The sequence below is a fragment of the Mytilinidion resinicola genome (genome assembly GCF_010093595.1).
Source record: "Mytilinidion resinicola strain CBS 304.34 unplaced genomic scaffold BDZ99scaffold_36, whole genome shotgun sequence".
Classification (NCBI taxonomy): Eukaryota; Fungi; Ascomycota; class Dothideomycetes; order Mytilinidiales; family Mytilinidiaceae; genus Mytilinidion; species Mytilinidion resinicola.
Window position 1 is genome coordinate 195,516 of NW_022985472.1, and position 23,121 is coordinate 218,636.

At 51.5% G+C, this 23,121-nt stretch overlaps 11 protein-coding genes across 11 annotated transcripts; 6 read left to right on the top strand and 5 right to left on the bottom strand.

Moving 5' to 3' along the window:
* Positions 1-48: 48 nt before the first annotated feature.
* BDZ99DRAFT_577268 (MFS general substrate transporter) lies at positions 49-2,299 on the top strand (the record flags this gene model as incomplete). Its single annotated transcript, XM_033728674.1, has 7 exons — positions 49-204; positions 252-283; positions 336-928; positions 975-1,214; positions 1,281-1,416; positions 1,469-1,915; positions 1,978-2,299. 7 exons carry the CDS (start codon positions 49-51, stop codon positions 2,120-2,122), a joined length of 1,749 nt encoding a protein of 582 aa, XP_033568773.1. The 3' UTR covers positions 2,123-2,299.
* A 14-nt stretch (positions 2,300-2,313) lies between these two features.
* Positions 2,314-3,112, bottom strand: BDZ99DRAFT_402674 (NAD(P)-binding protein; the record flags this gene model as incomplete). The annotated part of the gene is made up of 2 exons (XM_033716301.1): positions 2,314-2,666; positions 2,719-3,112. Coding segments are annotated over 2 exons (747 nt in total), but the record flags the coding sequence as incomplete, so codon positions are not given.
* A 975-nt stretch (positions 3,113-4,087) lies between these two features.
* BDZ99DRAFT_429325 (FAD/NAD(P)-binding domain-containing protein) lies at positions 4,088-5,960 on the top strand. The gene is made up of 3 exons (XM_033717221.1): positions 4,088-4,260; positions 4,315-5,384; positions 5,439-5,960. Exons 1-3 carry the CDS (start codon positions 4,118-4,120, stop codon positions 5,915-5,917), a joined length of 1,692 nt encoding a protein of 563 aa, XP_033568775.1. The 5' UTR covers positions 4,088-4,117; the 3' UTR covers positions 5,918-5,960.
* On the bottom strand, positions 5,921-7,171 carry BDZ99DRAFT_577270 (2-deoxy-D-gluconate 3-dehydrogenase; the record flags this gene model as incomplete). The annotated part of the gene is made up of 6 exons (XM_033728675.1): positions 5,921-6,253; positions 6,314-6,345; positions 6,411-6,717; positions 6,783-6,873; positions 6,934-7,022; positions 7,081-7,171. 6 exons carry the CDS (start codon positions 7,169-7,171, stop codon positions 6,036-6,038), a joined length of 828 nt encoding a protein of 275 aa, XP_033568776.1. The 3' UTR covers positions 5,921-6,035.
* A 228-nt stretch (positions 7,172-7,399) lies between these two features.
* Positions 7,400-8,356, top strand: BDZ99DRAFT_512714 (NAD(P)-binding protein; the record flags this gene model as incomplete). Its single annotated transcript, XM_033724650.1, has 3 exons — positions 7,400-7,547; positions 7,595-8,108; positions 8,167-8,356. The coding sequence occupies exons 1-3, from the start codon at positions 7,496-7,498 to the stop codon at positions 8,354-8,356; spliced, it is 756 nt and encodes a 251-aa protein (XP_033568777.1). The 5' UTR covers positions 7,400-7,495.
* Positions 8,357-8,891: 535 nt separating this feature from the next.
* On the top strand, positions 8,892-10,392 carry BDZ99DRAFT_455600 (GroES-like protein). The gene is made up of 2 exons (XM_033718448.1): positions 8,892-9,816; positions 9,869-10,392. Exons 1-2 carry the CDS (start codon positions 9,234-9,236, stop codon positions 10,348-10,350), a joined length of 1,065 nt encoding a protein of 354 aa, XP_033568778.1. The 5' UTR covers positions 8,892-9,233; the 3' UTR covers positions 10,351-10,392.
* A 22-nt stretch (positions 10,393-10,414) lies between these two features.
* Positions 10,415-12,793, bottom strand: BDZ99DRAFT_504303 (acetyl-CoA synthetase-like protein). The gene is made up of 4 exons (XM_033724035.1): positions 12,116-12,793; positions 11,779-12,064; positions 10,976-11,682; positions 10,415-10,884 (listed from the first exon to the last, which is right to left on the bottom strand). The coding sequence occupies exons 1-4, from the start codon at positions 12,489-12,491 to the stop codon at positions 10,550-10,552; spliced, it is 1,704 nt and encodes a 567-aa protein (XP_033568779.1). The 5' UTR covers positions 12,492-12,793; the 3' UTR covers positions 10,415-10,549.
* Positions 12,794-13,672: 879 nt separating this feature from the next.
* On the top strand, positions 13,673-15,195 carry BDZ99DRAFT_577274 (uncharacterized protein; the record flags this gene model as incomplete). The annotated part of the gene is made up of 2 exons (XM_033728676.1): positions 13,673-14,463; positions 14,568-15,195. 2 exons carry the CDS (start codon positions 13,673-13,675, stop codon positions 15,193-15,195), a joined length of 1,419 nt encoding a protein of 472 aa, XP_033568780.1.
* BDZ99DRAFT_469337 (aerobactin siderophore biosynthesis protein iucB) lies at positions 14,961-17,242 on the bottom strand. The gene is made up of 2 exons (XM_033721469.1): positions 15,856-17,242; positions 14,961-15,753 (listed from the first exon to the last, which is right to left on the bottom strand). Exons 1-2 carry the CDS (start codon positions 16,831-16,833, stop codon positions 15,391-15,393), a joined length of 1,341 nt encoding a protein of 446 aa, XP_033568781.1. The 5' UTR covers positions 16,834-17,242; the 3' UTR covers positions 14,961-15,390.
* Positions 16,834-17,563, top strand: BDZ99DRAFT_469338 (uncharacterized protein). Its single transcript, XM_033721470.1, has 2 exons — positions 16,834-16,894; positions 16,943-17,563. The coding sequence occupies exons 1-2, from the start codon at positions 16,864-16,866 to the stop codon at positions 17,146-17,148; spliced, it is 237 nt and encodes a 78-aa protein (XP_033568782.1). The 5' UTR covers positions 16,834-16,863; the 3' UTR covers positions 17,149-17,563.
* Positions 17,564-18,399: 836 nt separating this feature from the next.
* Positions 18,400-22,263, bottom strand: BDZ99DRAFT_483367 (P-loop containing nucleoside triphosphate hydrolase protein; the record flags this gene model as incomplete). The annotated part of the gene is made up of 2 exons (XM_033722570.1): positions 18,400-21,416; positions 21,465-22,263. The coding sequence occupies 2 exons, from the start codon at positions 22,261-22,263 to the stop codon at positions 18,400-18,402; spliced, it is 3,816 nt and encodes a 1,271-aa protein (XP_033568783.1).
* Between the last annotated feature and the right edge of the window lie 858 nt (positions 22,264-23,121).

Below are 23,121 nucleotides of genomic sequence, written 5' to 3' on the forward strand. Positions count from 1 at the left end.
AAATCTGTACGTCTAGTTCAGAACTCTTTCATCTCTTTGCAAGGAGCCATGGCTGCAATTGAAAAGACCGATCACGATGTCGTGCATTCGGAAGACATCGAAACCCACTCACCAACCAACTCCACCGTGGTTGATGAGACCAAGGCAGAATACGAGGGTGTGAGAGACGAACGGACAACTCCCAAAGCATGGCTGTGCATCTTCGTGAGACTATCCTTTCTCCATCAATTACAAGTACTAACATACTCAAGTTCCTGGTTATGACCTTTGGATCACCATTCTGGTACCAAATCCTTCGGAATTAATCCGGTCGTCATCGCTAAACGTAGAAAAAGGGCAACTCCTACAACGGCTGCGATGTCTTCCCAGCTACTGACACAGTTGGGCCAAGTTGAACTGTCAGCTTGGGTTGTCCCTTGCATCACCACCTGCGCCACCATTAGCATTCTCATTTTCGGCGCCAACAGCGATCTATTTGGCCGCAGGTACTTCCTACTATCCGCCAATCTAGTGACTGCTGTAGGATACATCGTGTGCGCGTGCGCTCACAACACGAGCATGTTGATCGCCGGACTCAGTCTTAACGGTTTCGGATCCGGCATGGCGGGTGTTGCCCTGATCGCTGTACCGGAACTGATTCCCAACAAATACCGGCACATTGGCGTGGTTCTCGCAGATGGCTTTGTATACGTTATGATTATCATCGGGCCCGTGGTAGGTCGCTATGCAATCATAAGGAGCGACCATAGGTGGCAATATGTCTACTGGGGAGGCTTCGTTTTCACCATGGTGGCTTTTACTGGGCTGTTCATATTTTATCAGCCACCAAAGCATCCCCGAGGAGTTCCGTGGAGAGAGGCCGTACGCGGTTTGGACTGGGTTGGAGCCATTCTCTTCACCATCGGGGCCATTCTTGTTCTCGTAGGCAGTAAGTGTTCTTCATATGAGTAGTGAAATCATCTAATCGGATCCAGTGGTCTACACAAGCTACATCCCCGCCACTGACAAGCGGGTCATTATCTGCCTCGTTGTTGGATTTGGCCTCATCATTGCTTTCGGACTTTGGGAACGTTTTTCCAGTGTGCGATTCCCTCTTTGTCCCGAGGAGATCTTCTCAAGTCACAAAGGTCGCGAATTTGCGGTGCCGTTCTGCTTAACTTTCATCATCGTTGGGTTCTTCTACGGCACGGCAGTCATATACCCCACGATGCTCAGTAAGTAATTCAACTTTCGAGAGCGCGTATCTCATACTCGAGCTCTACTGACTTGGAATATCTCAGACGCCTTCTATATCGATGCAAATACGTCGATATCCACCCAACTGCTACTAACCCTCCCAGCCAACTTGGCACTCCCACTTGGAGCAATGCTTTTAGTTATTTTTGGCAGGAAAATCGGGCACTGGAAAATCACCATGTAAGTTCTAAGATCTAGTCTCCGAGCCAACGAAAGCTAACGCATTTCCCAGGATCGCTTCAACCTTTTCACTAGTCCTCTTTGGCACCCTCCTCGCCATGATGACTCCCTACAACAAAGTCACGATGATCACCTTCGTGACCCTAAGCCAACTCTCCTACGGCTGGGCAGCTTACCTTTCCGTCACCTACACCCAACTCGGCGTCCCCCAGACCATGCTGGGCCTTTCGGGTGGTCTGGCAGGAACAGCGCGGTACGCCGGTGGCGCTGTCGCGAGCGCTTGCTACTCCTCCGCGATATCGAACGGCATCGCTAAGAAGGGTGCGGAGCTGATTCCCAAGGCCGCTCTCGCAGCTGGAATTCCACAATCGTCGATGGCGGCTGTCTCTGCTGCCGCTAGCCTGGGAGCTGCCGCTCTTGAGAAGATTCCGGGGGTTACGCCTCAGGGCGCCGAAATGGTTGGGACGGCGTATAAATATGCTGTGGCGTATGGACTGAGGTATGAACGTTCGAGCTCGCAAATTATGATTTGTTCTTGGATGTTTGCTGACCTTGGCGTAGAAATGCTGCTTTGGCTTCGATGGCCTTTGGGGTTGTTGGTATCATCCTGGCTTGTTTCAATGAGGATATTGGGCCGAAAATGAATGAAAAAATCGAGACCTTCTTGGAGAACGATGCGTTGGCTGAGAAGAATAAGTTCCATTAGCAAAGTTTGCTTTGGTTGCAGTGAGTGGTATCGTCCTTTCGAGGCAAGAGCCTATATTGTTATCGTGGGGTAATGTGATGGGAAATGTAAGATGAATCAATCACTATCGCATCATACACTACTCCAGATGCACAATGTATCCGTCTCTGTTCGTGCCCATTATTCAGCTAAGAGAATTCTATTGGGATTCACTAGTACTCCTTATCCGTCATAATCGTCCGCATCATGTCGTTACAAAACTCTGGCTGCTTCCTATTGAATACCTCGCCGGCACTGACCTCCATCGCTTTTCCAGCCGCCTCATCATCATCCAGCAACTCTAGCACCGTCTTCACAATCAAGTCGATAGACGTGAAACTCTCCTTCCCAAATTGCGCCCAAACAGCTTCAGGATGAAGAGAAGTATGGATTGCGCCAGGAAGAATGCAACTCACGCGAATATTTTCTCTCGCTAAAGGAATGCTCATAGATCGCATTAGACCCAGTACGCCGTGCTTGCTTGAGCAGTAGAGTGGCAAATCTGGGGAGGGGTAGAGTGAAGCAGCTCCATCCACGTTAGTTTTGACAACGGTATAGTCGCGCTGAGAGAAAATCACCTGAAGCAGTCATAACTATTGAACCCCCGGGTACCGCGTTCCGACGCATATAATGCATGCCCAGCCAGCAGGAATAAACCACGCCCGTCAAACACACGTCTTGCAATAGAAGTGATGGCGGTTTTGGCGGCCACTCATTGGCGACGTCGTAGAATCCGCCTCGGCCTGCGATGCCTGCATTCGCGAAGACGAAGTCTAACCCCGAGAACCGCTGTACTGTTTTTTTGAAAGCGAGTACTTGGGAGAAGTAATCGGTGACGTCTGTTTTGATGAAGATCGTGTTTGGGCCGAAATCGGTGACGAGTTTGGTTCCTTTCGTAGAGTCTAGGTCGGCTATGGCGAGATTCCAGCCCTTGGAGTGAAGGGCCCCAGCGACGGCTAGACCCAAACCGCTGGCTGAATATGCGTTTCAGTTTCAGGAAGTGAATGTTGGGAAAGGGAGTAGGTACCACCTCCCGTGATCAATGCCGTCTTAGTGGTCGCCATATTCTGAAGCTGTGAATTTACAGATGGGTTTCCAGTGAAGGTAGAGGTACTATCTTAGAGCCTGAATCAAGGGTGACAGATATGCATGCAGGGCATCAATTTGGGTGGGATTTGAGGTGGTTGAACGCTCACGAGTAGGCCCCGTTGCAAAAGTCTAGGTCCAGAGTCCACCAAAGCAAAGCCCGGACGCATCAACGGACGCATCTCGGTAAACGATGATTGGAATCAGATGATCCCCACCGAACGTAGCGGCAATAATCCGGCGAGACGTCGAAAGCTTTCTAAGTGCAAGTATTCGGGCATCCAATACCGTAGGGCGGATCTAATGCTCTACGACTATAGACTACGCTAAGGCAGCTACGAAGCGATATTTCAATCTCCGGGCCCTTGAACCATGGATTTGGAAGACCGGGAGCTTGGTAGTCCCGCAAACTTAACCTCCGAGGATGATGTGGGGTCACTGCTGGTGAGACTGCACCCGACGCCTTGCGAATCGCTAAGAAAATACTCATCAGGAAAGAGAGGCCGAGCAGAGCGCTAATATATGGTCTCAAAACATGGTTCCAGTGGTATTTCTTTCTCGCCAGTTCGTATTTCATTTTCCGACCATTTGTCTCATTTGCTAAAATAGCACCTTCATTGAGGCAATCAGAAAATGGCTGACGTAATCCCACCTCTTGCTACCACGGCTCTGACTTCGCGCTTCGACGGCAATGAAAAGGATGCCAATGGAGTGCTCATCAACGAGGTTTCTCCAGCAGCATCCCCGCCATTTTCCGAAAACGGGGTCAACAGGCACGCCATAAGTGGCCATTCCGACAGGGCAAACCGCTCGAAGTTCAAGCGCCGCAATGGCGAGAACGGATATTATCGCAACGGAGAATTAGGAGGTCCAATTCACTCCGAACGCCCCATGCGAATCATTGTCATTGGAGCTGGCGCCTCCGGACTGTGTCTTGCATACAAACTTCAGCGATCATTTGAGAATTTCTCGCTCAAGGTTTTTGAGAAGAACTCCAACATCTCAGGGACGTGGTTTGAAAACAGGTATCCCGGGTAAGTAACGTTCATACGTATTAGCTCAAAACGATACTGATATTGGGGCTGTAGATGCGCCTGCGATGTCCCCGGCCACAACTATGTCTGGAGTTGGGAACAGAAGAAAGATTGGTCGGCCGTATACGTGGGAAGTAAGGAGATCTTCAAGTACTTCAAGGATTTTGCGGCGAAATATAACTTGGGTCGGTACATCAACGTCAGCCACGAAGTTATCGAAGCTCGATGGGAAGAAGCAGAGGGCTTGTGGAACGTTAGAGTGAAAGACCACACTACTGGTAGCATCTTGGAGGAGAGCTGCGACATCTTAATCAACGCATCTGGGATCCTCAATAATTGGAAGTGGCCGTCCATACCTGGATTACAGAGTTTCAAAGGCCAAATTCTGCACAGCGCGCATTATGACGAATCCATCGATTTGGCGGGAAAGACCGTGGGACTGATCGGAAATGGGTCTTCTGGAATCCAGATCTTGCCAGCTATATACCCCAAGGTTAAATCAGTAACGACATTTCTGAGGAGCCCGACATGGGTCGCCCCGATCCAAGGGCTCGATCAACACGTCTACACCAAAGAAGAGCTTGACGATTTTGCAAACCGCCCAGGGCACCTCTTGAAGCAGCGAAAGGATATCGAGAGCACTGTCAATTCGATCTACCCCATGTTTTTGAACGGAAGTAAGATGCAAGAAACTACCAAGAAGCGAGTAGGATTCCAGATGCGAACGCGTCTGGCGGGTCAGAAGCTTCAAGAGAAGTTGATACCAGAGTGGGGATTTGGCTGCCGGAGAATGACGCCGGGCATCATGTATCTTGAGACTCTGCAAAAGCCGAAAGTTGAGGTTATCTATGGCGAGATAGCCGAGATCAACGAGAAGGCCGCGGTCTGCGACAACGGCAAGGAGTACGAGATGGATGTTCTGATTTGCGCCACTGGCTTCGACACCTCGTTCAAGCCCCGTTTCCCTATATATGGAAAGAATGGGAAGAACCTTCAAGATCTGTGGGGATCGGCTGCAGAGGCACACTCGTATATGGGAGTCGGCGCACCCGAGCAGCCGAATTACCTTCACTTCTTAGGTCCTAACTGTCCTATTGGGAGCGGTCCTCTTGTTGGAGCTATTGGTAAGCACTCCTTCAAGTACCATAGCGCAACCCTTCACTAACGATAATCTGCAGAGGCACAAGCCGACTACATGCTCCGCTGGTGCGACCGCTGGCAGACTGAAAACATCAAATCCTTCACTCCCAAACAAGCCGCCATCAATGATTTCGCCGCCCGTACTGACCTCTTCATGCGTGACACTATCTGGAAAGCTGGTTGCCGTAGCTGGTACAAGCACGGGACTATTGACGGCCGCGTCTCGGCACTTTGGCCTGGCAGCTCCCTGCATTATTTCGAAGCGATGCAGTACTTGCGTGCGGATGATTTTGATGTGGAGTATAAGGGCAATAGATTTGATTGGTTGGGGAACGGATTCAGTCAAACGGAATTAGATCAGACTTGTGATTGGGCGTATTATATCCGGGAGGTTGATGATTCGCCGTATTTGAGTAAGGCGAAGCTGAGGAAGGTGTTGACGAAGAGTGGGACGGTGGTGCGAGAGCCGCAGCCGGAGCTCGATGAGGATGATCCGAATTGGAAAGCGTGGTGCTAAAGTGCCTGTGTCAATCGTATCATTTGCGGCATAGCTACACTCTTCTAGTCCAAGCATTTCGTAGCCATTATTCTGCCTGACTGACCCAATCTCCTGCGAAGCGCAGCTTGCTCTCTTTCTACAGATGTGCTCCCAGCCCTGGCAGTCCTAGCGCACCCCCATCCATAATTGCGCAGGTCCCAGTGACATAGTTGCTCGCACTACTGACCAAGTAAATCAGTGTACCGGCCAAATCATCGCCATCGGCCCATCTTCTGCAGGGAATGCCCGGCAGTATACGTTTATTGTATGCGTCGTCTTCGTATAGATGTTTCGTGATCGCGCTTTTGGTATAACCTACGGCACATCAACTCGCACGGTTCTTTACAAGAAGATGATAGCTTCAGTGCCGCTTACCTGGACAAACACTGTTTACCAATATACCATGGCTTCATTAGCCGGCAGAGTCAGTATCGATAATACCAAATTAAGATGCTGACTACAATATACTCACGGAGCCCATTCATTGCTCATCGCCTTAGTCATGTTCACCACAGCGGCCTTACTCGCGCTGTAAGCCAACGTCTCCACGTTCCCTTGAAAGCTGGCAATACTCGCAAAGTTGATGATCTTCTTCACACCTCGTTTATCGAACGGCTGTAGAAACCATCTCTTTACGCATTCTGATGCTATCATGACTCCGGCGGTGACGTTTACTTTGAAGATGTCTTCCATCGAGGTAATTGGAAGGATGCCGTAGGCCCGGCTATGAAGATACCCGCGCAGTTGATGAGGATGTCTACTGGATTTGCCCTGAATGCCTATGCGATCGCGGATTTGTTAGAAATGATCCTGTCGTAATGGGAGAACTGCGACGAAGTGTCACGTGCCTCTTCGATGGCCTTAGGTATAGTTCCTAGGTTTAAGAGATCGCAAGATACGAGGGTGCATCTTCTCCCAAAGCTTTCGACAATTCCCTGGGAGGTTGGGCAATCAGAGATACAATTATCTGTCTGTGATTGAAAGGAAATGGCTACCTTGACTATCGGAGGATCGGATGGTAGTTGGAGTGATATCACATCCGCCCCAGCACTTGCAAATGCGCTGACCAATGAACGGCCGATCCCTACCCGAAGTGAAAGGTTAGTCTCGTACTGTATCCTTAATCCATAGGTATATCCTACCGCCGGTAGCTCCGGTGAACAGAACTGTTTTTCCTTCGAGAGAGAAAATGCGGAGATAGGACGGCAGTAAGGTTTGCTGTGATTCCTGCATGATGAAGGTAGGAATTCGAAGTACACCGAGTGCCGGAAAACAATGAACTGAAGTTCTTGGCTTGATTTCATGGCGATCAGCACACTGAAGTGAAGAGCGTCACGTGATGCGTAAGAAGTATGTGCTTCTTCGCGCATATCAATTCCCGTAGCGTAGGACTTCGCTACTCCGCACCCAAATTACGCTAGTAAGCACACTTGAAGAGTGGACAAGGATTCTATTTTTCATGCAGAACGTGATATAGAAGGACAGGAAGACTTGGTGACAATAAGAATGACTGCAATCTGCAAAGGAACTCGCCTGAGGCTCTAACTGTATTTCAGCATGTCGAATAATCTGCAAGGAAAGGTGATTGTAGTCACAGGAGCCGGAGGAGGCGAGTACATTCCAGAGTATCCAGAATTCATGCTAATAATCTAAAAGGGATGGGATTAGAAACTTCCAAGATGCTGTGCGCGCGAGGTGCAAAAGTCTCGATGGCCGATATCCAGGAGGAGACTTTGTTCCGCGCGGCAGCCGAAATTGAAAAATCCGGCGGGCAAGTCATGGCTACGGCCGTGGACGTCCGAAGCGAGAAAGAGGTAGCAGCTTGGATTGAAATGACTGTAGAAAAGTTCGGGAAGCTAGATGGAGCAGCTAATCTAGCGGGAGTGTTGCCTAAAACATTTCATACTGGCACCGTTGAGGACCAGCAGACATCCGACTGGGACTTCGTTATTTCAGTCAACCTCACTGGGATGATGTTTTGCATGCGGTCAGAACTGCAGCATATGAACGACAAAGGAAGCGTTGTGAATGCATCTAGCGTCGCGGGACTGATTGGATTTACGAATTGCGCAGCGTATGGAGCGTCCAAGTTTGGTGTCGTGGGGTTGACGAAATGCGCTGCGAAGGAAGTTGGGCCAACGAAGGGCATTCGAGTCAACTGCATAGCTCCGTAAGTTAAAGCCCACCAGAGCTGATTCCATATCTAACGGCTACCCTATGCATACAAGGGGAATCATCAATACGCCTATGTACCAAAAAGTGTCAGAGCATAGAGGCGAAGGAATGCCCTGGGTCCAGCAGATAAAGCGGGAAGGAAAGCCTTCGGAGATTGCGTCTTTGATATGCTGGCTACTTTGCGATGAGAGTCAGTACATTAGCGGAACTGTTCAGCAGATTGACGGCGGATGGGTATGTTGAGTAGCAGTGATGAACTTTTTCCGTGCTGAGGCACGTGACACAGACTCGAGAATCTGAGAGACTTTTCATGATTGGAATCCAGCAGAGTGTTCAGCCTCGAGAGCTCCGAAGCACAGCCAGCCTCGCACAGCGACACCAATTCCATATCGTGTGGTCAATATGGTTTACGCTAGTGTTTTCTGACAGGGAGGGAAGGACTTCAATGTCCGGCGCGCATGATCTCGTGAAGATACCCCGCAATTTGGACTCCCGTACGGCGCGTGGCTGAAGATGGAGAAGTCCCGGAGGTGCAATACCGAAGGCAAAGAGCTGATGGCGAGAGAGGAGAGATGTGGAGATGTGGAGATGTCATTGGGAAAGATGCGGAGAAGGGGAGAAGTGGAGATCGAGGAAGAGGCCCTTGCTGACTAAGCCACGTGACTTCAAAAGCTGGGAGCTCATGCATCATGCATCCCCGCGCCTAGAGACCCAATGAGACCCTCGTATAACTCTTTGAACCTCACACTTCCGTGCAAAGCTGTTTAAGCTTCAGCCACCTACATATCACCCGGCACGATGACCTTTCGGCAAGATCACCTGCATCTACCAGCATGTCGAGGACGCTCCTCCCCTTAGCCTAATGATTCAGTCTTTCGAGGAGTTACAAAAGTTGCTGCGGTCTCACACCTCCGATCCCCGCAGCGATTCTCTTCGATACTCAAAGATACGGCCCCGAGATGGAACAATAGGCTATTATTATCCACGCGAGGACGTGTAGATAACACCATTGGTCAACTGAGCCATATCAAAGTCCACAGCTCTCAGAAAAAGATACATTTCCTTGTTCTTGCCTTCTCTCGTTCCATCCTCTCTTAGTATTATTCTTCTACACGTCAAGATGGTGTCTCTCAAGATCCCAGAGACCCAAAAAGCGGCCCAATACCACCGGAGCGACAACGCAATTCACGTCAACGAGATTCCGGTCCCGAAGCCTTTGTCGACAGATCTCCTGGTCAAGACGATATGCAGCAGCCTCTGCCGCTCCGACCTCATGAACTTCGAGCCCAACGACATCGGTCTAAAGCTGGAGTCTGACGTCCCCGTAACCCTCGGTCATGAAGCAGCGGGCGTGATCGTCAGCGTAGGATCCGAGTGCAAAGGCTTTAAGATCGGCGACGAGGTCGGCTTTCTGCCTGCCACGAACTGCTGTTATGAGTGTGAAGGCTGTCAGATTCACCAGATGTGGTGCGAGAAGGGGTGCAAGATGCCCGGGCACGCCGCGGACGGGTTCTTCCAGGAGTACATCGCTGTGGATTGGCGGAATGCGATTGTGCTGCCACCAGAGCTGAGGGCGGTGGAGGCGGCACCGTTATTCTGTGCGGGGGTGACGAGTTATCATGGCATCGATGATTGTAGGTTGGCCGGGTTGAAGGAAGGAGAGTGGATGGCCATTATTGGGGTTGGAGGACTGGGTCACCTAGGTAAGTGCACTGTCTTCTAATACTCGATTAGTGGCTAACGGTATTTTTGTAGGTGTTCAATACGCCCGCGCCATGGGCTTCAAGATCATCGCCCTAGATATCAACGATATACAACTCGAGGAAGCAAAAGAGTGTGGCACTGACTACGCTATCAACACTCGCAGGGACAAGGACTACGCGAAGAAGGTAAAAGAAATCACGAAAGGCGGCTGCCATGCCGTCGTAAATTACACAAACTCGAAAGCGGCGTACGAAAGCGCTACCGATTTACTGAGGATCAACGGCATTCTCATGGTGGTTGGATTACCACAGGAGCCGTTATCATTCAATTCGATGTTCCTTGCCCTGAGGAAATTTAGGGTCGTAGGCAGCTCGAACAAGATCCCAAGACTGCTTCCGGAATTCGTGGACTTCTCAGTGAAGCATGGCATCAAATCCAAGATAGCCTACTATAAATTAGAGGAAATCAACGAGATGATTGATCTAATGAAGGAAGGAAAGTTTCGAGGAAGGGTTGCAGTCAAATTCGATTGAGCAAGGTAGATTCATTAGAGTCCCAATATACTATATATTCACATGATCTATTCTTTCGTTGCCGAAGTCCACAAAAGTCAAGATGTATTGACGAAAAGTAGTTTTCAAGCTTGCGCACTCCCTACCCACCCTCTTTCAAGGCCCTCTTCCGTTATCTAAAGATATCAACTCACATATTCACATAATTCCACACCCATATTTACAATTTCGGACCTCCCCGCGCCAGTAAAGCTTCCCCTATCTGTGCAATCTCGAACTTTCTCACCTTTCCACTCCCAGTCAGCGGAATCTCGAGCGGGACTCCGTCGCGACCGAACCAGAAGATGTGGGCCGGAGTCTTATGCCGACCAAGTTTCATCAAGGTCCACTCCCTGATCGCTTCGTCGCTGGGTCGATCATCATCCCTAGCTAGCAGAAATGCACCAACGACTTCACCATACTTGCGGTGCTTGAGGCCGACTACTACTGCGCGGGCGATAGCGGGATGAGCTGCTAGCCGCTCTTCGATCTCGATAGGGTAGATGTTTTCACCACCTCATCTGGTGTCAGTACTCGCCGAATTGGAGTCAGGATACGCTAGCACTGGTATAGGACGGAAGAGAAACAAAACATGAGCGAAACTTACCTCGGATGATAATGTCCTTGAATCGGCCAGTGATCTTACATCCACCACTCTCATCGAACACAGCCTCATCGCCTGTCCGCAGCCATACTGTACCGTCCTCGTCTAGCATCATCGTCTCTGCTGTCTTCTCCGGATCGCGCCAGTAACCCGCTTGCAGCTGATACCCAGCAATGCAGAGCTCTCCGCGCACACCAACCGGGACTGTTTTCCCATCACGATCCACGATCTTCGCCGTTGCGTGCGGCATCAGTGTACCGACTGTATTCAGCCTGTGCGCGAGTGGGTCGTCGTAGAAAGCATTGAAGCACGTTGGCGACGCCTCAGTCAGCCCATAACTGCTCGTAAACTCACGCATTCCCAAAGTTCCCAGCAGTCCTTCCACAATCGCTCGTGGTACCGGCGCGCCAGCTACGATACCCGTTCGTAGGCGTCCACTGGCGAAGCCTTCGGGGAGAACGTCGAAGACGGCGTCGAACATTGCTGGAACGCCGTGGAGTGCTGTGCAGTCTTCTTCTATGAGCGCGGCGACGCAGGCGGAGGGGTCGAAGACTTCCGAAGGGTACACGATCTTGGTCCCGTGTGAGAGGGCGGCCAGCATGCCTAATACGAGGCCGAAGCAGTGGAAGAGCGGTGGTGGGCAGCAGAGGGTGTCAGAGGGAGTGAGGGCCATACGGGAGCCGATGAATCGGGCGTTGTTGGTCACGGAGCTATGAAGGGTGAGCGATGCTTCTAAAAAATTGCTTCTTTACAGTATTTGGATGTAGTTTTAGAGATGAACGCTGCAAGAAAAGGGGAGTGCGCACTAATGTGTCAACATAGCTGCCTTCGGCCGGCCGGTCGTTCCACTCGTGAACTGCAAGTTGCAGACATCTTCCGGTCTCACTAGCACACTCAGCTCCAGTATCGTCTCCAAAGAAACCTCCAACCCAGCATCTATCAGCGCGCCATAGTCGCGGAATGGAGCCAGATGACCGCGTAGCAACATCACTTCTTCAAGCCTCTTTGGAGGATCCTCATGCAGCAGCTGAAGCAGTTCAGTATTATCGATATGCTTCCCGATTCTTTGCGTAGTAAGAAAGATTTTGCATTCTATACGCCTATCAGCCCAGCTCAAAGTCTCAACCTGATCCATCAACTCACCAACAAACTCTAGACCAGCCCTAACCTCTGCCTCCTTCCCTCCCCTCCCAAATAACACTAGAATCGCTCCTATTCGCCCGCACGCGAATACTAATGCGGCGAACTCCTCACTATCCCCAGCCATGACACCAACCCGATCTCCTCTCCGCACTCCTAGAGCTACTAACCCTTTTGCTAGGGCCACGCTCTCCGCTCTCAGTCGTTCGAAACTCCATCTTGCGCCTGTCCACGGGAAGACGAGAAACTCAGAAGATGCGAACCGGAGAGCTTGGAGGTCAAGGAGGGAGGCGAGGGTTAGGGAGAGGAGGGGTGGGTCGGATGGACCTATGAGAAGGGAGAGGGAACGGGATTCTACTGAGGGAGCTTCGGATGCCATCCTGAAGGGTGCGGCGTGAATGCATCAAAGCAATGAAAGACAAGGAATCTGATAAGATGGAACGTGGTGATGAATCTAATCATATCTAGGTGCAGCAATCCACAGCGGCGAATTCTCCAGGCTTCATGACCTGGGTAGCTAACGGCTCGAGTTCCCTATCCAGCTCTTCCGGACGACACCGCTCTCGGCACTTCACTGCAACTACGAACCTGTCATCATGCAGGAGCGCAACTCAACCTAGCCAAATGTAAGCTAAAAATCCTTTCCTTGGAGAAGAAAGCATCTTGTCGCTACCGAGACGATGACATGGCTCGATCACCGTTCCTACTTCGGTTTCGACTCCACTAGTCTTGAATGTGCCGAGTACCCATTCCATTCACTCTCCCGAGCCGCGGGATCAGATAAGATTGGGGGCACCCGGATTCCGCCGAAACATCTCCACTCGCCTGCCCTCGCTCGCGGGCCAAGAAAGCGCCCAGCGCCCCAGCCGCGCCATGTCCGCCCCCGGTAAACTCTACCCTGCCCACGGTGCAGGGAAAATTTATCAGATCAGAATCCCAAGGGCATTAGCTTGGCGCCGTGTGATGAACCTACGGGTGCGCAAATTGGAAAGAGAGGGGACGATCTGGCGACTATCCCACCCATTTACGTATTGAGTTTGAACCGTCTCATCAGAGGACATCCCGTACACCAGGTCCATCTGGAAGGCCGCGCGCTGAGAACGACGGCATTGGCAAGACTACGTCCCACCGGTATCGAATGAGGCCTCACCCTTGTGCCTCGGGGCCTGGCATGCATCATCGCTTTGGCAATTTCGAGCTTCCAAGACGGGATCATTTGTGTGACCGCAGCATATGCTTTAGTCTGGCGAACTCGCGGCAGCGCCGAGGTTCGGCGGGCTTGGGAGGTGGTACTGCAAGTTTGTATACCTCTTTTAAACGAGAGGATCGGAGCATTGCGTTGAAGTGGTCTAATACTAGGTTTTGGAGTGAGCGATGAAATGTGAGGGTTCAGGATATCATTACGGCTTTGGTAAGATGGTCGAAAAAGCGGTCGCTATCTGGGGTCTGGATTTCTTTTCTGGTAGAACTTCAAACTCTGCACTTTCTCGAGCTTCAAGTCACGCTTCTTCAAGCTTCAAATCACACTCCCACGAAGCCTCCTCCCATCAACCCACCACCATGACCACCTCAACCCTCGCCCCCAACCACCCATCAGAACCCTCACCACTACCAGTCTACGACATCCTCACAATCGGCTTCGGCACCACCGCCCTCTCTCTCGCCGCAAACCTCGCTTCCACAAACCCCCAAAGCCCTCCAACGACCCTCCATCTCGAGACCAAACCTCAGTCAGCATGGTCCCCCGGCCCCTCCCTCCCATCAGCACACATGAGCACATCCTTCATCTCCGACCTCGTGACTTCCAACAACCCCCGCTCAAAATACACGTTTGTCAACTTCCTTTCTGCCCGCAACCTCCTCGTCGACTACACGAATCTGGGCCGTGTCCAACCATCCCGTGAGCTCGTGCGCGCGTATTTGCGGTGGTGTGGGGAGGAGCTCATTCGTGATGGGGCGGAGGTTAGGTTTGGGTACGAGGTGGTGGGGGTTGAAGCGCTTAAGGGGAATAGCGGAGCGGTTGAGGCTTTCAAAGTCCTCGCGAGAGCAGGGGAGGGGGTGGTGAAGGAATGGAGAGCGAGGAAGGTCGTGTACGCGATGGGCGTGCGACTTTTCATCCCTCCCACGTTGAGTGACTCAGGGGTGAGAGGGGCTGTAGTGCATGCGGCGGAGTTACGGGAAGAGCTTGAGAAGAGAGACAAAGAGGGTTGGAAGGGACGGGACGTCGCGGTTGTGGGTGGTGGGCAGCATGCTGCTGAGGTTACGGAGTACTTGAACTCGAAAGTGCCGCGGTACAAAGTCACCATTCTCATGGAAGAGCGACATTTCCGAGCGGATGAAGATACTGCTTTGTGGGTTACCCCTTTCCTCTTTCCATGCTCCATCAAGTCTATCGTTTTCACGAAGAAAAACGGGGTGTATTAGGAGGTGAAAGAACATGCTAACGCGATAACAGCACAACAACAACGTTACAAACCCCCCACGCCCTCTATCCGCCCGAGTTAATCAGAGGAAGAGTGCTACACGAGAGCACACCGTACCCCACCGCCTCCGCGCCGCTACTGGATTCACTGTATGAAGCGCAGTATAACCAGCGAATCCCCTCTCGCCAGAACCCTAACCGCACCTCTACAACCCGCTTTTTCTCCTCCACTACAGTCACTGGCGCACGCCGGGACAACAACGGCAAGATCATTCTCTCAACTACCAGTGACGGGAGAGCGAGTGAGGAGGCGTTTGATCTCGTTGTATCCGCCACGGGGTATAGACGACACAATTATGGCGCTCTTTTCGCCGGCCTGACCTCTATCTTAGACGGCATTGTTAGCGTGAATTGTGATTATGCTGTAAACTTTCGCCGAGGGGTATTGCAAGAAGGCTGCGGGGTTTGGGTATTGGGCATGCTGGGAGGAAAGGGGGAAGATGATGTTGATGATGCGCTCTTCCGGATTTTGTGCGAGAGGTCGAGGAGGGTTGTTGCGAGTATGTTTGGAGACGAAAGGGTGGTTAAGGGGAAGCAGAGTGAGGTCAAAACAGTGAAGAGTAAGGAAGCAGTTCGGATTGAGGATCAGGCGAGGCTATGAGGAGTTCCCAGCCTCATCTGTCGATTTTACGTAGTAGCGATGCTGCAAAGAGTGCAAAAGGAGTCTCTTGGTTGTACCGGCTGCCTCGATACTAGATCGAGTAGACTGTTACATGGGAATATTTCAAGTTTTTGAGACTATTCTCAAACACATGTGTTTTCTCTCCCCACCAAAATCATAAATCACAAACACCACTCATAGCTTCGCAGGTAACCTAATCCCCGTCCCCCCAACCCATCCTCCCTGACTGTCCAGCGGACAAAGCTGGAAAAACCTCTCCCGCCCACACCTCATAAACGCGCTTCGCTTATGCGGCAAATCCACAAACTTCTCAATGCTAAATCCGGTCATAAGATCATACGCCAAAACGCTCGCATTCTCCAGCTTCGGCTCACCAACGACGGCCATAGTGCGCGGGTCGTCGAGGAAGATGTAATGGATGAGACTAGCCCACCAAGCCGTCGCACGGTGACGACCGCGGAAGTTTGCGTTACCCACGAGCGAATGCCGTCCCCGGTCGAAGTCGTGAGGGGTGTAGTGGGCGCCCAGGTGGTCCTCCTGTTTCCGCATTAGCTCAACATCCTCGTCCTCAAGCGTCAATCCGAACGCCCACGGGCCACCAATGGCAAAGGCAAGAGGAAGGCGAGAGTGTTAACATACCTTCGCCCAATAAATCTCAAAATATGCAAAGTAACTATCCTGAAACCTTGCCAACACAGCCACTTGATGCGCATCCTCATCCATCTTCCTAAGATACTCCGTATGCTGCTCCACCGTTCCCTCCTCATTCCACCCCGCTGCAACCCGCGGATCGTTCTGCCATGTATGGAAGAGGTTCACATGCTCCACGCTTTTGTAGTCTAGCGCAACCATGCTGAAGTTCTCGTCTAGGTGCGGGATATACCGGCTATAGATCACGCTTCCTGGAGTGGGTTTGGCCGGGCGGCGGGGATGAAGCGTGTGCACTCTCGTAGACGGGAAGAGGGTGGTGAGGGTATAGGTTAGAGCGGCTTCGTTGGCGGTGAATCTCTGTTTCGAACCATCAGAGGATGGTAGCCAGGCGGATCCAGCGCCAAAGGGGGCACCGGCGCCTTGCCAGAAAGTAGCTCGCAGAAGTAAGAGCTCATCCGTTTTTGGTACTGGTGGCTCGTTACGGAGAGGATCTTGCTCTGGGTGGGCAATGGCGAGAGAAGTGGAGATGAGGGCGCTGCTGAGAGTGGTGCTAGAAGGGCCGTTGAGGGAGATGCGGACGGTTTCGAGCTCGGGGCGAAGGACGAATATGGCGTAGGAGAGGAGCCAGAATTGGGCGGGTGTTGGGGCGTCGGTGGAGCTCCAGGTTAGGTTTGTGGAAAGCGAGCGACGGGCGCGAGCCCATGCAGAGTTGTTGGAAGATAAAATCGCATCAGTACCTGGTGTGGGTTGAAGTGGCGTGAAGTAGAGGTCTGAGTTGTGCAATTGGAGCGGTGGGTCGGTCTCGTCTTTGTTGAGACCGATCTTAGGCGAGCCTTTGCGGACCTGGAGCAACTGGATGTCGCCGTCATGCTTTTCGGTTGCTGCGATGTGGTAGGTTGTGAGGTATGGATGCGGTAAACAGAGTTTCGCCAGTACTGTCTTGTCTTGGATCTCAGGCGCTGTCATTTTGAAGGCTGACAGAACTTTGCTGATAGAATGATAGCAAGATATTGGCTACGCTGTTGGGCTAAAGGAAATCAAGAACCGAGAATTCGTAACTGCCTCGGACACTCACACGAAGTTTCAATCGTACCAAAGCTCAATCCATGGTGTCATCAGGCCGTACCCAACTCACCGACAGCACTTTTCAGCTCTAACCCACACCGGCAGCCCACCTCATCCATCAACCGTCCCTCGCTCACCTCCGCGTCCCCACCCAAGAAAAAGCCCCCGCGTCACAAAGTTTTGTCCTCGTATCCAACGGTCTCTCGGCAGTCCTAATAAAATGGCGTGCTCCCCAAGCATCCCCCAAGATCACCCCTCTCTTGGCCCTCATCGGCTACAACGCAGATGATCTGATCAAACCGCCCTCTTCACCGCGGAGTATTTATGGGGCTGTTAGACCGGCGCTAGTCGCCCACTCGCCCCTGGGCGCATGGGAAGTGCGGATCTGATAACTTTATTCGCGCCCATCCCGTCCCTGGTCCACGCGGCGCACGCGCCCCGACATCGGCGCGCCCGGCCGCGGTTCCAATAAAGTTATCTGATCCGTTCATTTCCAGGATGCCGGCACCTTAGCGCTAGTGCTAATCGGAGGGTCATCCGTCAAGTCAGCTCTTTATCAGATCAAATACCGCGGAAATGTGGGGGTTGATGTGGGCCTAGGGCATGCCGCAGCGTCCTGCGTGCGTGTGAGACTACAACCCCCCTGGGTTCTTTCATGACGAGGCATGCCAAAATGGTGTATTCGCGCGGTTTTCGATGAGTTGAAAGTTAACGGGTGTGGGCTGGTAGAGAATGCGTCTAGCTACTTTCCGGGTCTTTCCTTGCATATGCAAGGGGATCAGCGGTGCTCCAAAGCATAAAAAGCAGACTATGGTGTCCTGGCGCTTGGTGGCTTGCGTTGCTCCACCATTGTGTCGGTGGCTGCATGGCATGTTACATGTGTGGAGAGAAGGCCTCCTAGCGGGTGGTGGCTTGCTTCGCTTCGACTTTATTTTGGTAGCTGCATTGCGTATGTGGAGGAATACGACGTGGTTTTCCTTTTTCTCTTAGGTAGGTTCAAAGCTTCAAGAAATAGTGGAAGGTGGCAAAGTGATCATCGGAACGGAGACAGAACTGAGAGCGAAGTGTACGGTGGCTTGCGCTGCTTAGCCGTTGTATCCGAGCGTATATTGAAAGTTGCGCATTGCAGGTGTGGATTGTGAAGGCGGAATACGGAAGCGTAAGATATGTCCAAGAGTCTTGGTCCTTGGAAGACGTGACGTGTTTTTTCGAGGGAAAGAATGTGAATTGCGTAATGCCTTAGTGTCAAGTGCTTTGCGGCGACCGTGATGGATTAAATTTAGGGGAGTATGGTGAAATTTTGCCGTTCCCGACGCTGGCATAGAGAGAAGGTTTGTTTGGACTTTGAGTGTCCCTTTTGGGGCTCTCGAATCCCAGACGCGTTGAGTAGTTGAGGGAGCGAATAGTAATATTATGGGGATATATAATTTGATGCATGCTTTTCGCCTTCAGTTATACTCACCATCCTCAGTCCATCATCTGGTGAAGGGCATTCACTCTGTAGCTTTGGCTTCTCTCAATCAACTCTTCGTGCCTCCCTCTATCAACGACTGTGCCACCCTCAACAAGGAAAATCACATCGGCCTTACGGATAGTATGCAGCCGATGAGCAATTGCTATGACCGTGATATCTCTCGCAGCCTTCTCAAGCCCATCTTGAAGTAGTTTCTCACTCTCCGCATCTAATGCACTCGTACTCTCGTCTAAGAGCAGCAGTTTCGGTTTTCGCACCAGCGCACGCGCAATTGCGAGACGCTGTCGTTGACCACCAGAGAGCTGGGAGCCGTTGGGACCACATTCAGTATCGTAGCCGTCAGACAATGACACGATGGTGCTGTGGATGTTCGCAAGCTTGCAGGCTTCTTCGATCTCGGCATCGGTAGCTTCGTGATCCGGATGCGCCCCTAGTGAAACATTGAAACGGACGCTGCCTTCAAAGAGGACACTGTCTTGTGGGACGAGCGTAATCTGAGATCGGAACGCGGTGCCTTGTCGTTTCGAGAGGTCGAAACCGTCAATCTCAACGGTACCAGATGTGGGTGCGTACATGCGCTCGATGAGGGCCATGACTGTGGATTTTCCAGCACCTGAAGGACCGACGAGAGCGCAGAATTGGCCGGGTTGAACAGTGAACGACATTTCATTTAGGATTTGAATGTCGGGGCGGGCGGGATATGAAAATGAGACATCTTTGAAGCTGACGCTAACACCGTTCCTTGAGTTAGGTTTCTCTTTGGAGTTTGCAAATGCTTCCACATCCTTTTCGCTCGATTCTGGTGAATCTGGATCTTGATTTTTCGGTTCTAAAGTCTTTGAAGAACCAATATCAATGAGACCTACAATCCTCGACAAAGCAGATCGGGCGCGAGACACGTCCGGCGCAAGCGCAAACATCTGACCCCATAGCTGTGCGCTCACGAGCATAGCTAGGACGACGATGAAGAATTGAGTTTGATTGTACTTTCCGGCAATGATCTGTCTTGCTCCCCACCAGTATGCAAGAGCGTAGGTGAAGTTCCCGCAGCTGTTCGCGATAGCAAGCCATAAGTTAGCATATGCGCTGGCAACGACCATCTCCTTCCGTGGAGTTTGCAGCGAACGACGGTAGGTGGCTAATATCTCATCTTCGAGGGATAAAGCCGACACCATTTTGATGGAATTGATAGCCTCTACTGCCATGCCGACGGAAGTTGAGAACGCTGTTGCGTGACGCTCGTGATACTTGGAAAGAACGCGGAGCTGCATCACTCCAGAGCCGAGCAAGATCGGGACTGTGGTAAGGCACACGATGGCAATCTTCCAGGCTACAATGTGGCAAAGAATGATAGCTGCGAAGAGATTGACGACAATGGAGAAAATAGTACCCATGATCGATCCGGTAAAGCCAGCAAGATCGCTACTATCTCTTGTAATGTAAGAAAGAAGCATTGTAGGGTTTCTGTCTAACGATTGATGCCACTGCAAGTCTTGTTCGAAGAGTGACCGGAAAGATAGAACGCGGACTACGTAGAGGAGCTTCTCCGCCACGAATCCAAAGGCCGACCAGCTGATAAAATTGGCAAAGAACTCAATGACTCCTAGCAAAAAGAAGAGCAGTGCAAAAAGTGCTCCACGAGAACGAATACGATCCGGCTCATTGCAGGGGCTGAGACTAGCGACTGTGTTTCCGAAAATAACCCCAGAACCGGAGTAAGAGCCTCCAACGACGATTGAGGTGGAAAAGGCTAGAATTAAAGACAAAAGGTATGGCCGGAATATCCAGGCTGAACGTTTGAACGACCAAATCGATTTGGTAGACTTCGACTCAGATCCATCCGTATCCTTTGATGTGGTATCATTCTCTGTATCGCCTGGCTTTGAATCATCGTTCAACTTGCTATCCGAATGCTTGACGCTGGATACGAGGTCGTCTTTCGCGTTCGTAGTGTCATCAATTGAGACGTCCGTCAGGCTCTGCCTAGATGACGTATCGCCTTGAGATGTTGAACTGCTTTGTAGATGTATCATGTTTGCAAACGATCCGCCAATTTCCACCAGCTCGTCGTAGCTGCCCTGTTCGAGGATTTGACCTTTCCCCATCACGATGATGTTGTCGGCATTTTTGATTGTCGAGAGACGATGCGCAATTGATACCAACGTCCTCCCACATGCGATCGATTCGATTGATGCCTGAATTCGTTTCTCGCTCATTGAATCAAGGGAAGATGTGGCTTCATCAAGAACAAGGACTTTGGGATCGCGAATAAGTGCTTGCGCTAGTGCAAGCCGTTGCCTCTGTCCTCCACTAACTAGGTTTCCGCTAGAGCCAACCATTGTTCCAAGGCCATACTGGAGACGAGAAATGAACTCAGTAGCGTCCGCCAGGCTGACAGCTCGTCGTACTGCATCCACAATGTTGACAACTTGGGCACCCAGCGTTTTCGCGGCCTCCATGACATCTTCTCCATTTCTTACGGATGCAGCAACATTGGACAGCTGTGGACCTTGGAGGATCGGTCTCATTTGAGCATGTTCCGCGGAATTGATGAGGCCAAGCGCAATGTTTTCCAGGATTGATCGGTCAAGAAGTAGTGGCTCTTGCTGAACGAGTCCAATTACACTCCTCAGACCTCGTACATTGAGAGCAGAGATGTCTTGGCCGTCCAGGACCACTTGTCCTTTGGTGGGATCGTAAAGTCTGACAAGCAAACTGGCAAGTGTAGACTTACCGCTGCCAGATAAACCGACGATCGCTGTATGCTGTCCTGCCGGACAAGTCAAAGAGATGTCCTGAAGAACCTCTTGATCTGGTCGCGATGGGTAGCTGAACGAAACATTGCGGAACTCAACATGGCCAGGCCCTGTCAAAGGCGGCTTGTTTCCAGGGTCTACCGTACCATCAATGGTTGATACGTGCTCAATGTCTTTGCGGAGTTTCAAAAATGCAGCTGAGGCAGATCCGAAGATTTGAAGGAGCGGTGCGATTTGACTGAGTATGAGAGAAGCTAGAATATTAGCAAAGTTGATCCAGGCATGACGACGTCTATTCTTACCATCAACGAGGATGAAAATGACTGTGTAAGTCTTTCCAACCGTGGAGTTTTCATCTTCTGAGGCGACAGCATTTGCAATTGTTCTACTGCCCTGCCAATATGCGACACCATTTGCTGAGTATGCGATGAAATATAACATGCCGGACTGCGCGGCCGCGGCAAGGGCCTTCTTGATGCCAGACTTTTGAGCGCTCATAAGATTCCCAGCAAACTTGCTCTCTAGACGTGCATTCGCTCCGAATGCGTGTACGACATAGACATGTGATAGAGCCTCGGAGGCGATAGACGCAGCAGACGCAGCATAGTTGGTCATCTGCGTGGAGTATTTTCCGACGAATTTGCCGCCAACTAAAGACATGAGAAGGAAAGCTGGAACCAGGGAAACTAGAATGCCGGCTAGTCTGGCATCCTTGATGAATGCGACAATGTAGGCAGTGACAAAGAATGAGCAGCTAGCAATGCAGATGCCGACTTTCTCGGAAGTTCCGGTTTGAATGATGGTAATATCACCATTCAAGCGGGATGAAACTTCGCCCGCTTGGAGGTTGTCGAAGAAAGAAACTTGTTGCCGTAGTAAACTTTTGAAGTACTTTTCGCGGATCCGCTGGGCAAGTCGCTGGCCGACCAGACTCCAGGACAGGACGTAGATGTATATGGCAGCGAAGCCACCTATACTGATGTAGACGACTTGTAGCACTTTGTCGTCGACGGAAGATTGATACGCATCTGCATCACCAATGCCTGCACTACACGTCGCGGAGTTCAAATCATCGACCAATTGACCGAATAAAATGCCCATGAGGGGAAAGGGCACGCCTGCTGCAATAGCAGCAATCCCGCCCACGATGAGGAGGAGGATGTCTAGCCATGTTGGCTCTGCATATACGAGAAGTTGGAGATAGCTGAAGAAATTCCGGAAGGCCTTAAGTAACGATTTAGGATCAGTTTCAAGAGCATATCATTAGACTGCGTATCTGACCTGAAAGTGACCCTTCTTCTTCAACGGTTGGCGAGACGTGGCGTCCGGGGTGGTGGAGGACGCGTCTGCCATAGTTCTTCACGGATTTCGGACGTGAAGCAGTGGCAGAGCATCTCGAATGTCAATGGGTCCATGGCTGATGACAGATGGTCAGGTGATCGCGGGTATTGTGGATACGCGGGATTGAGTAGGGATGACCTCGGAGGCAGCGTGCGTTGGAGGCTTGGCTGGGCGATGGGGATGGGTGTCTTGGACGAGCGTCGAAGGGTGAAGCGTGAGGGTGGGGATGAGGGCTCCGATGCCGGACTCTGTCGGTGGGAGCAGGGCTACCGATCTGATTAGATTTGTCACGAGGGCGCCTCTGCCGCATCCAAAACCTCCACCAAAAGCCACGAAGACGCCACATCCTCGAACCGACATCACCCTGCGTTATCACCCCGGGTGGTGTCCCGGGAGGTGGATTCGCGCCGGACGCCGGACGTGAAGAATTTTCATCTAATCAGATCAAATCAGAACATCAACGGCCTGCTCCTTCGGTCGTTCCCGGGACTGAGGCACGGTAACTAGTTCCACGCCGCGTTCCCAAGCTGCATCCTCGTCGTCAACACGTCGTCCACGCGGCAGCATGCATCCAAGTAGCAACAGCCCCGACACTACTCAAGTGGGCGCTTGTTGGAC

Coding starts and splice junctions, on each gene's coding strand:
- BDZ99DRAFT_469338 (XM_033721470.1), top strand. CDS start 16,864: ATGATAGCAAGATATTGGCTACGCTGTTGGG. Junction 16,895..16,942: donor ATATTGGCTACGCTGTTGGG/CTAAAGGAAATC, acceptor TCGGACACTCAC/ACGAAGTTTCAATCGTACCA.
- BDZ99DRAFT_429325 (XM_033717221.1), top strand. CDS start 4,118: ATGCGAATCATTGTCATTGGAGCTGGCGCCTCCGGACTGTGTCTTGCA. Junction 4,261..4,314: donor TTTGAAAACAGGTATCCCGG/GTAAGTAACGTT, acceptor TTGGGGCTGTAG/ATGCGCCTGCGATGTCCCCG. Junction 5,385..5,438: donor TCCTCTTGTTGGAGCTATTG/GTAAGCACTCCT, acceptor GATAATCTGCAG/AGGCACAAGCCGACTACATG.
- BDZ99DRAFT_469337 (XM_033721469.1), bottom strand. CDS start 16,833: ATGACAGCGCCTGAGATCCAAGACAAGACAGTACTGGCGAAACTCTGT. Junction 15,754..15,855: donor TTGAGATTTATTGGGCGAAG/GTATGTTAACAC, acceptor ATGCGGAAACAG/GAGGACCACCTGGGCGCCCA.
- BDZ99DRAFT_455600 (XM_033718448.1), top strand. CDS start 9,234: ATGGTGTCTCTCAAGATCCCAGAGACCCAAAAAGCGGCCCAATACCAC. Junction 9,817..9,868: donor TGGAGGACTGGGTCACCTAG/GTAAGTGCACTG, acceptor GTATTTTTGTAG/GTGTTCAATACGCCCGCGCC.
- BDZ99DRAFT_504303 (XM_033724035.1), bottom strand. CDS start 12,491: ATGGCATCCGAAGCTCCCTCAGTAGAATCCCGTTCCCTCTCCCTTCTC. Junction 12,065..12,115: donor GGCTGGTCTAGAGTTTGTTG/GTGAGTTGATGG, acceptor ATAGGCGTATAG/AATGCAAAATCTTTCTTACT. Junction 11,683..11,778: donor GCAGCTATGTTGACACATTA/GTGCGCACTCCC, acceptor CACCCTTCATAG/CTCCGTGACCAACAACGCCC.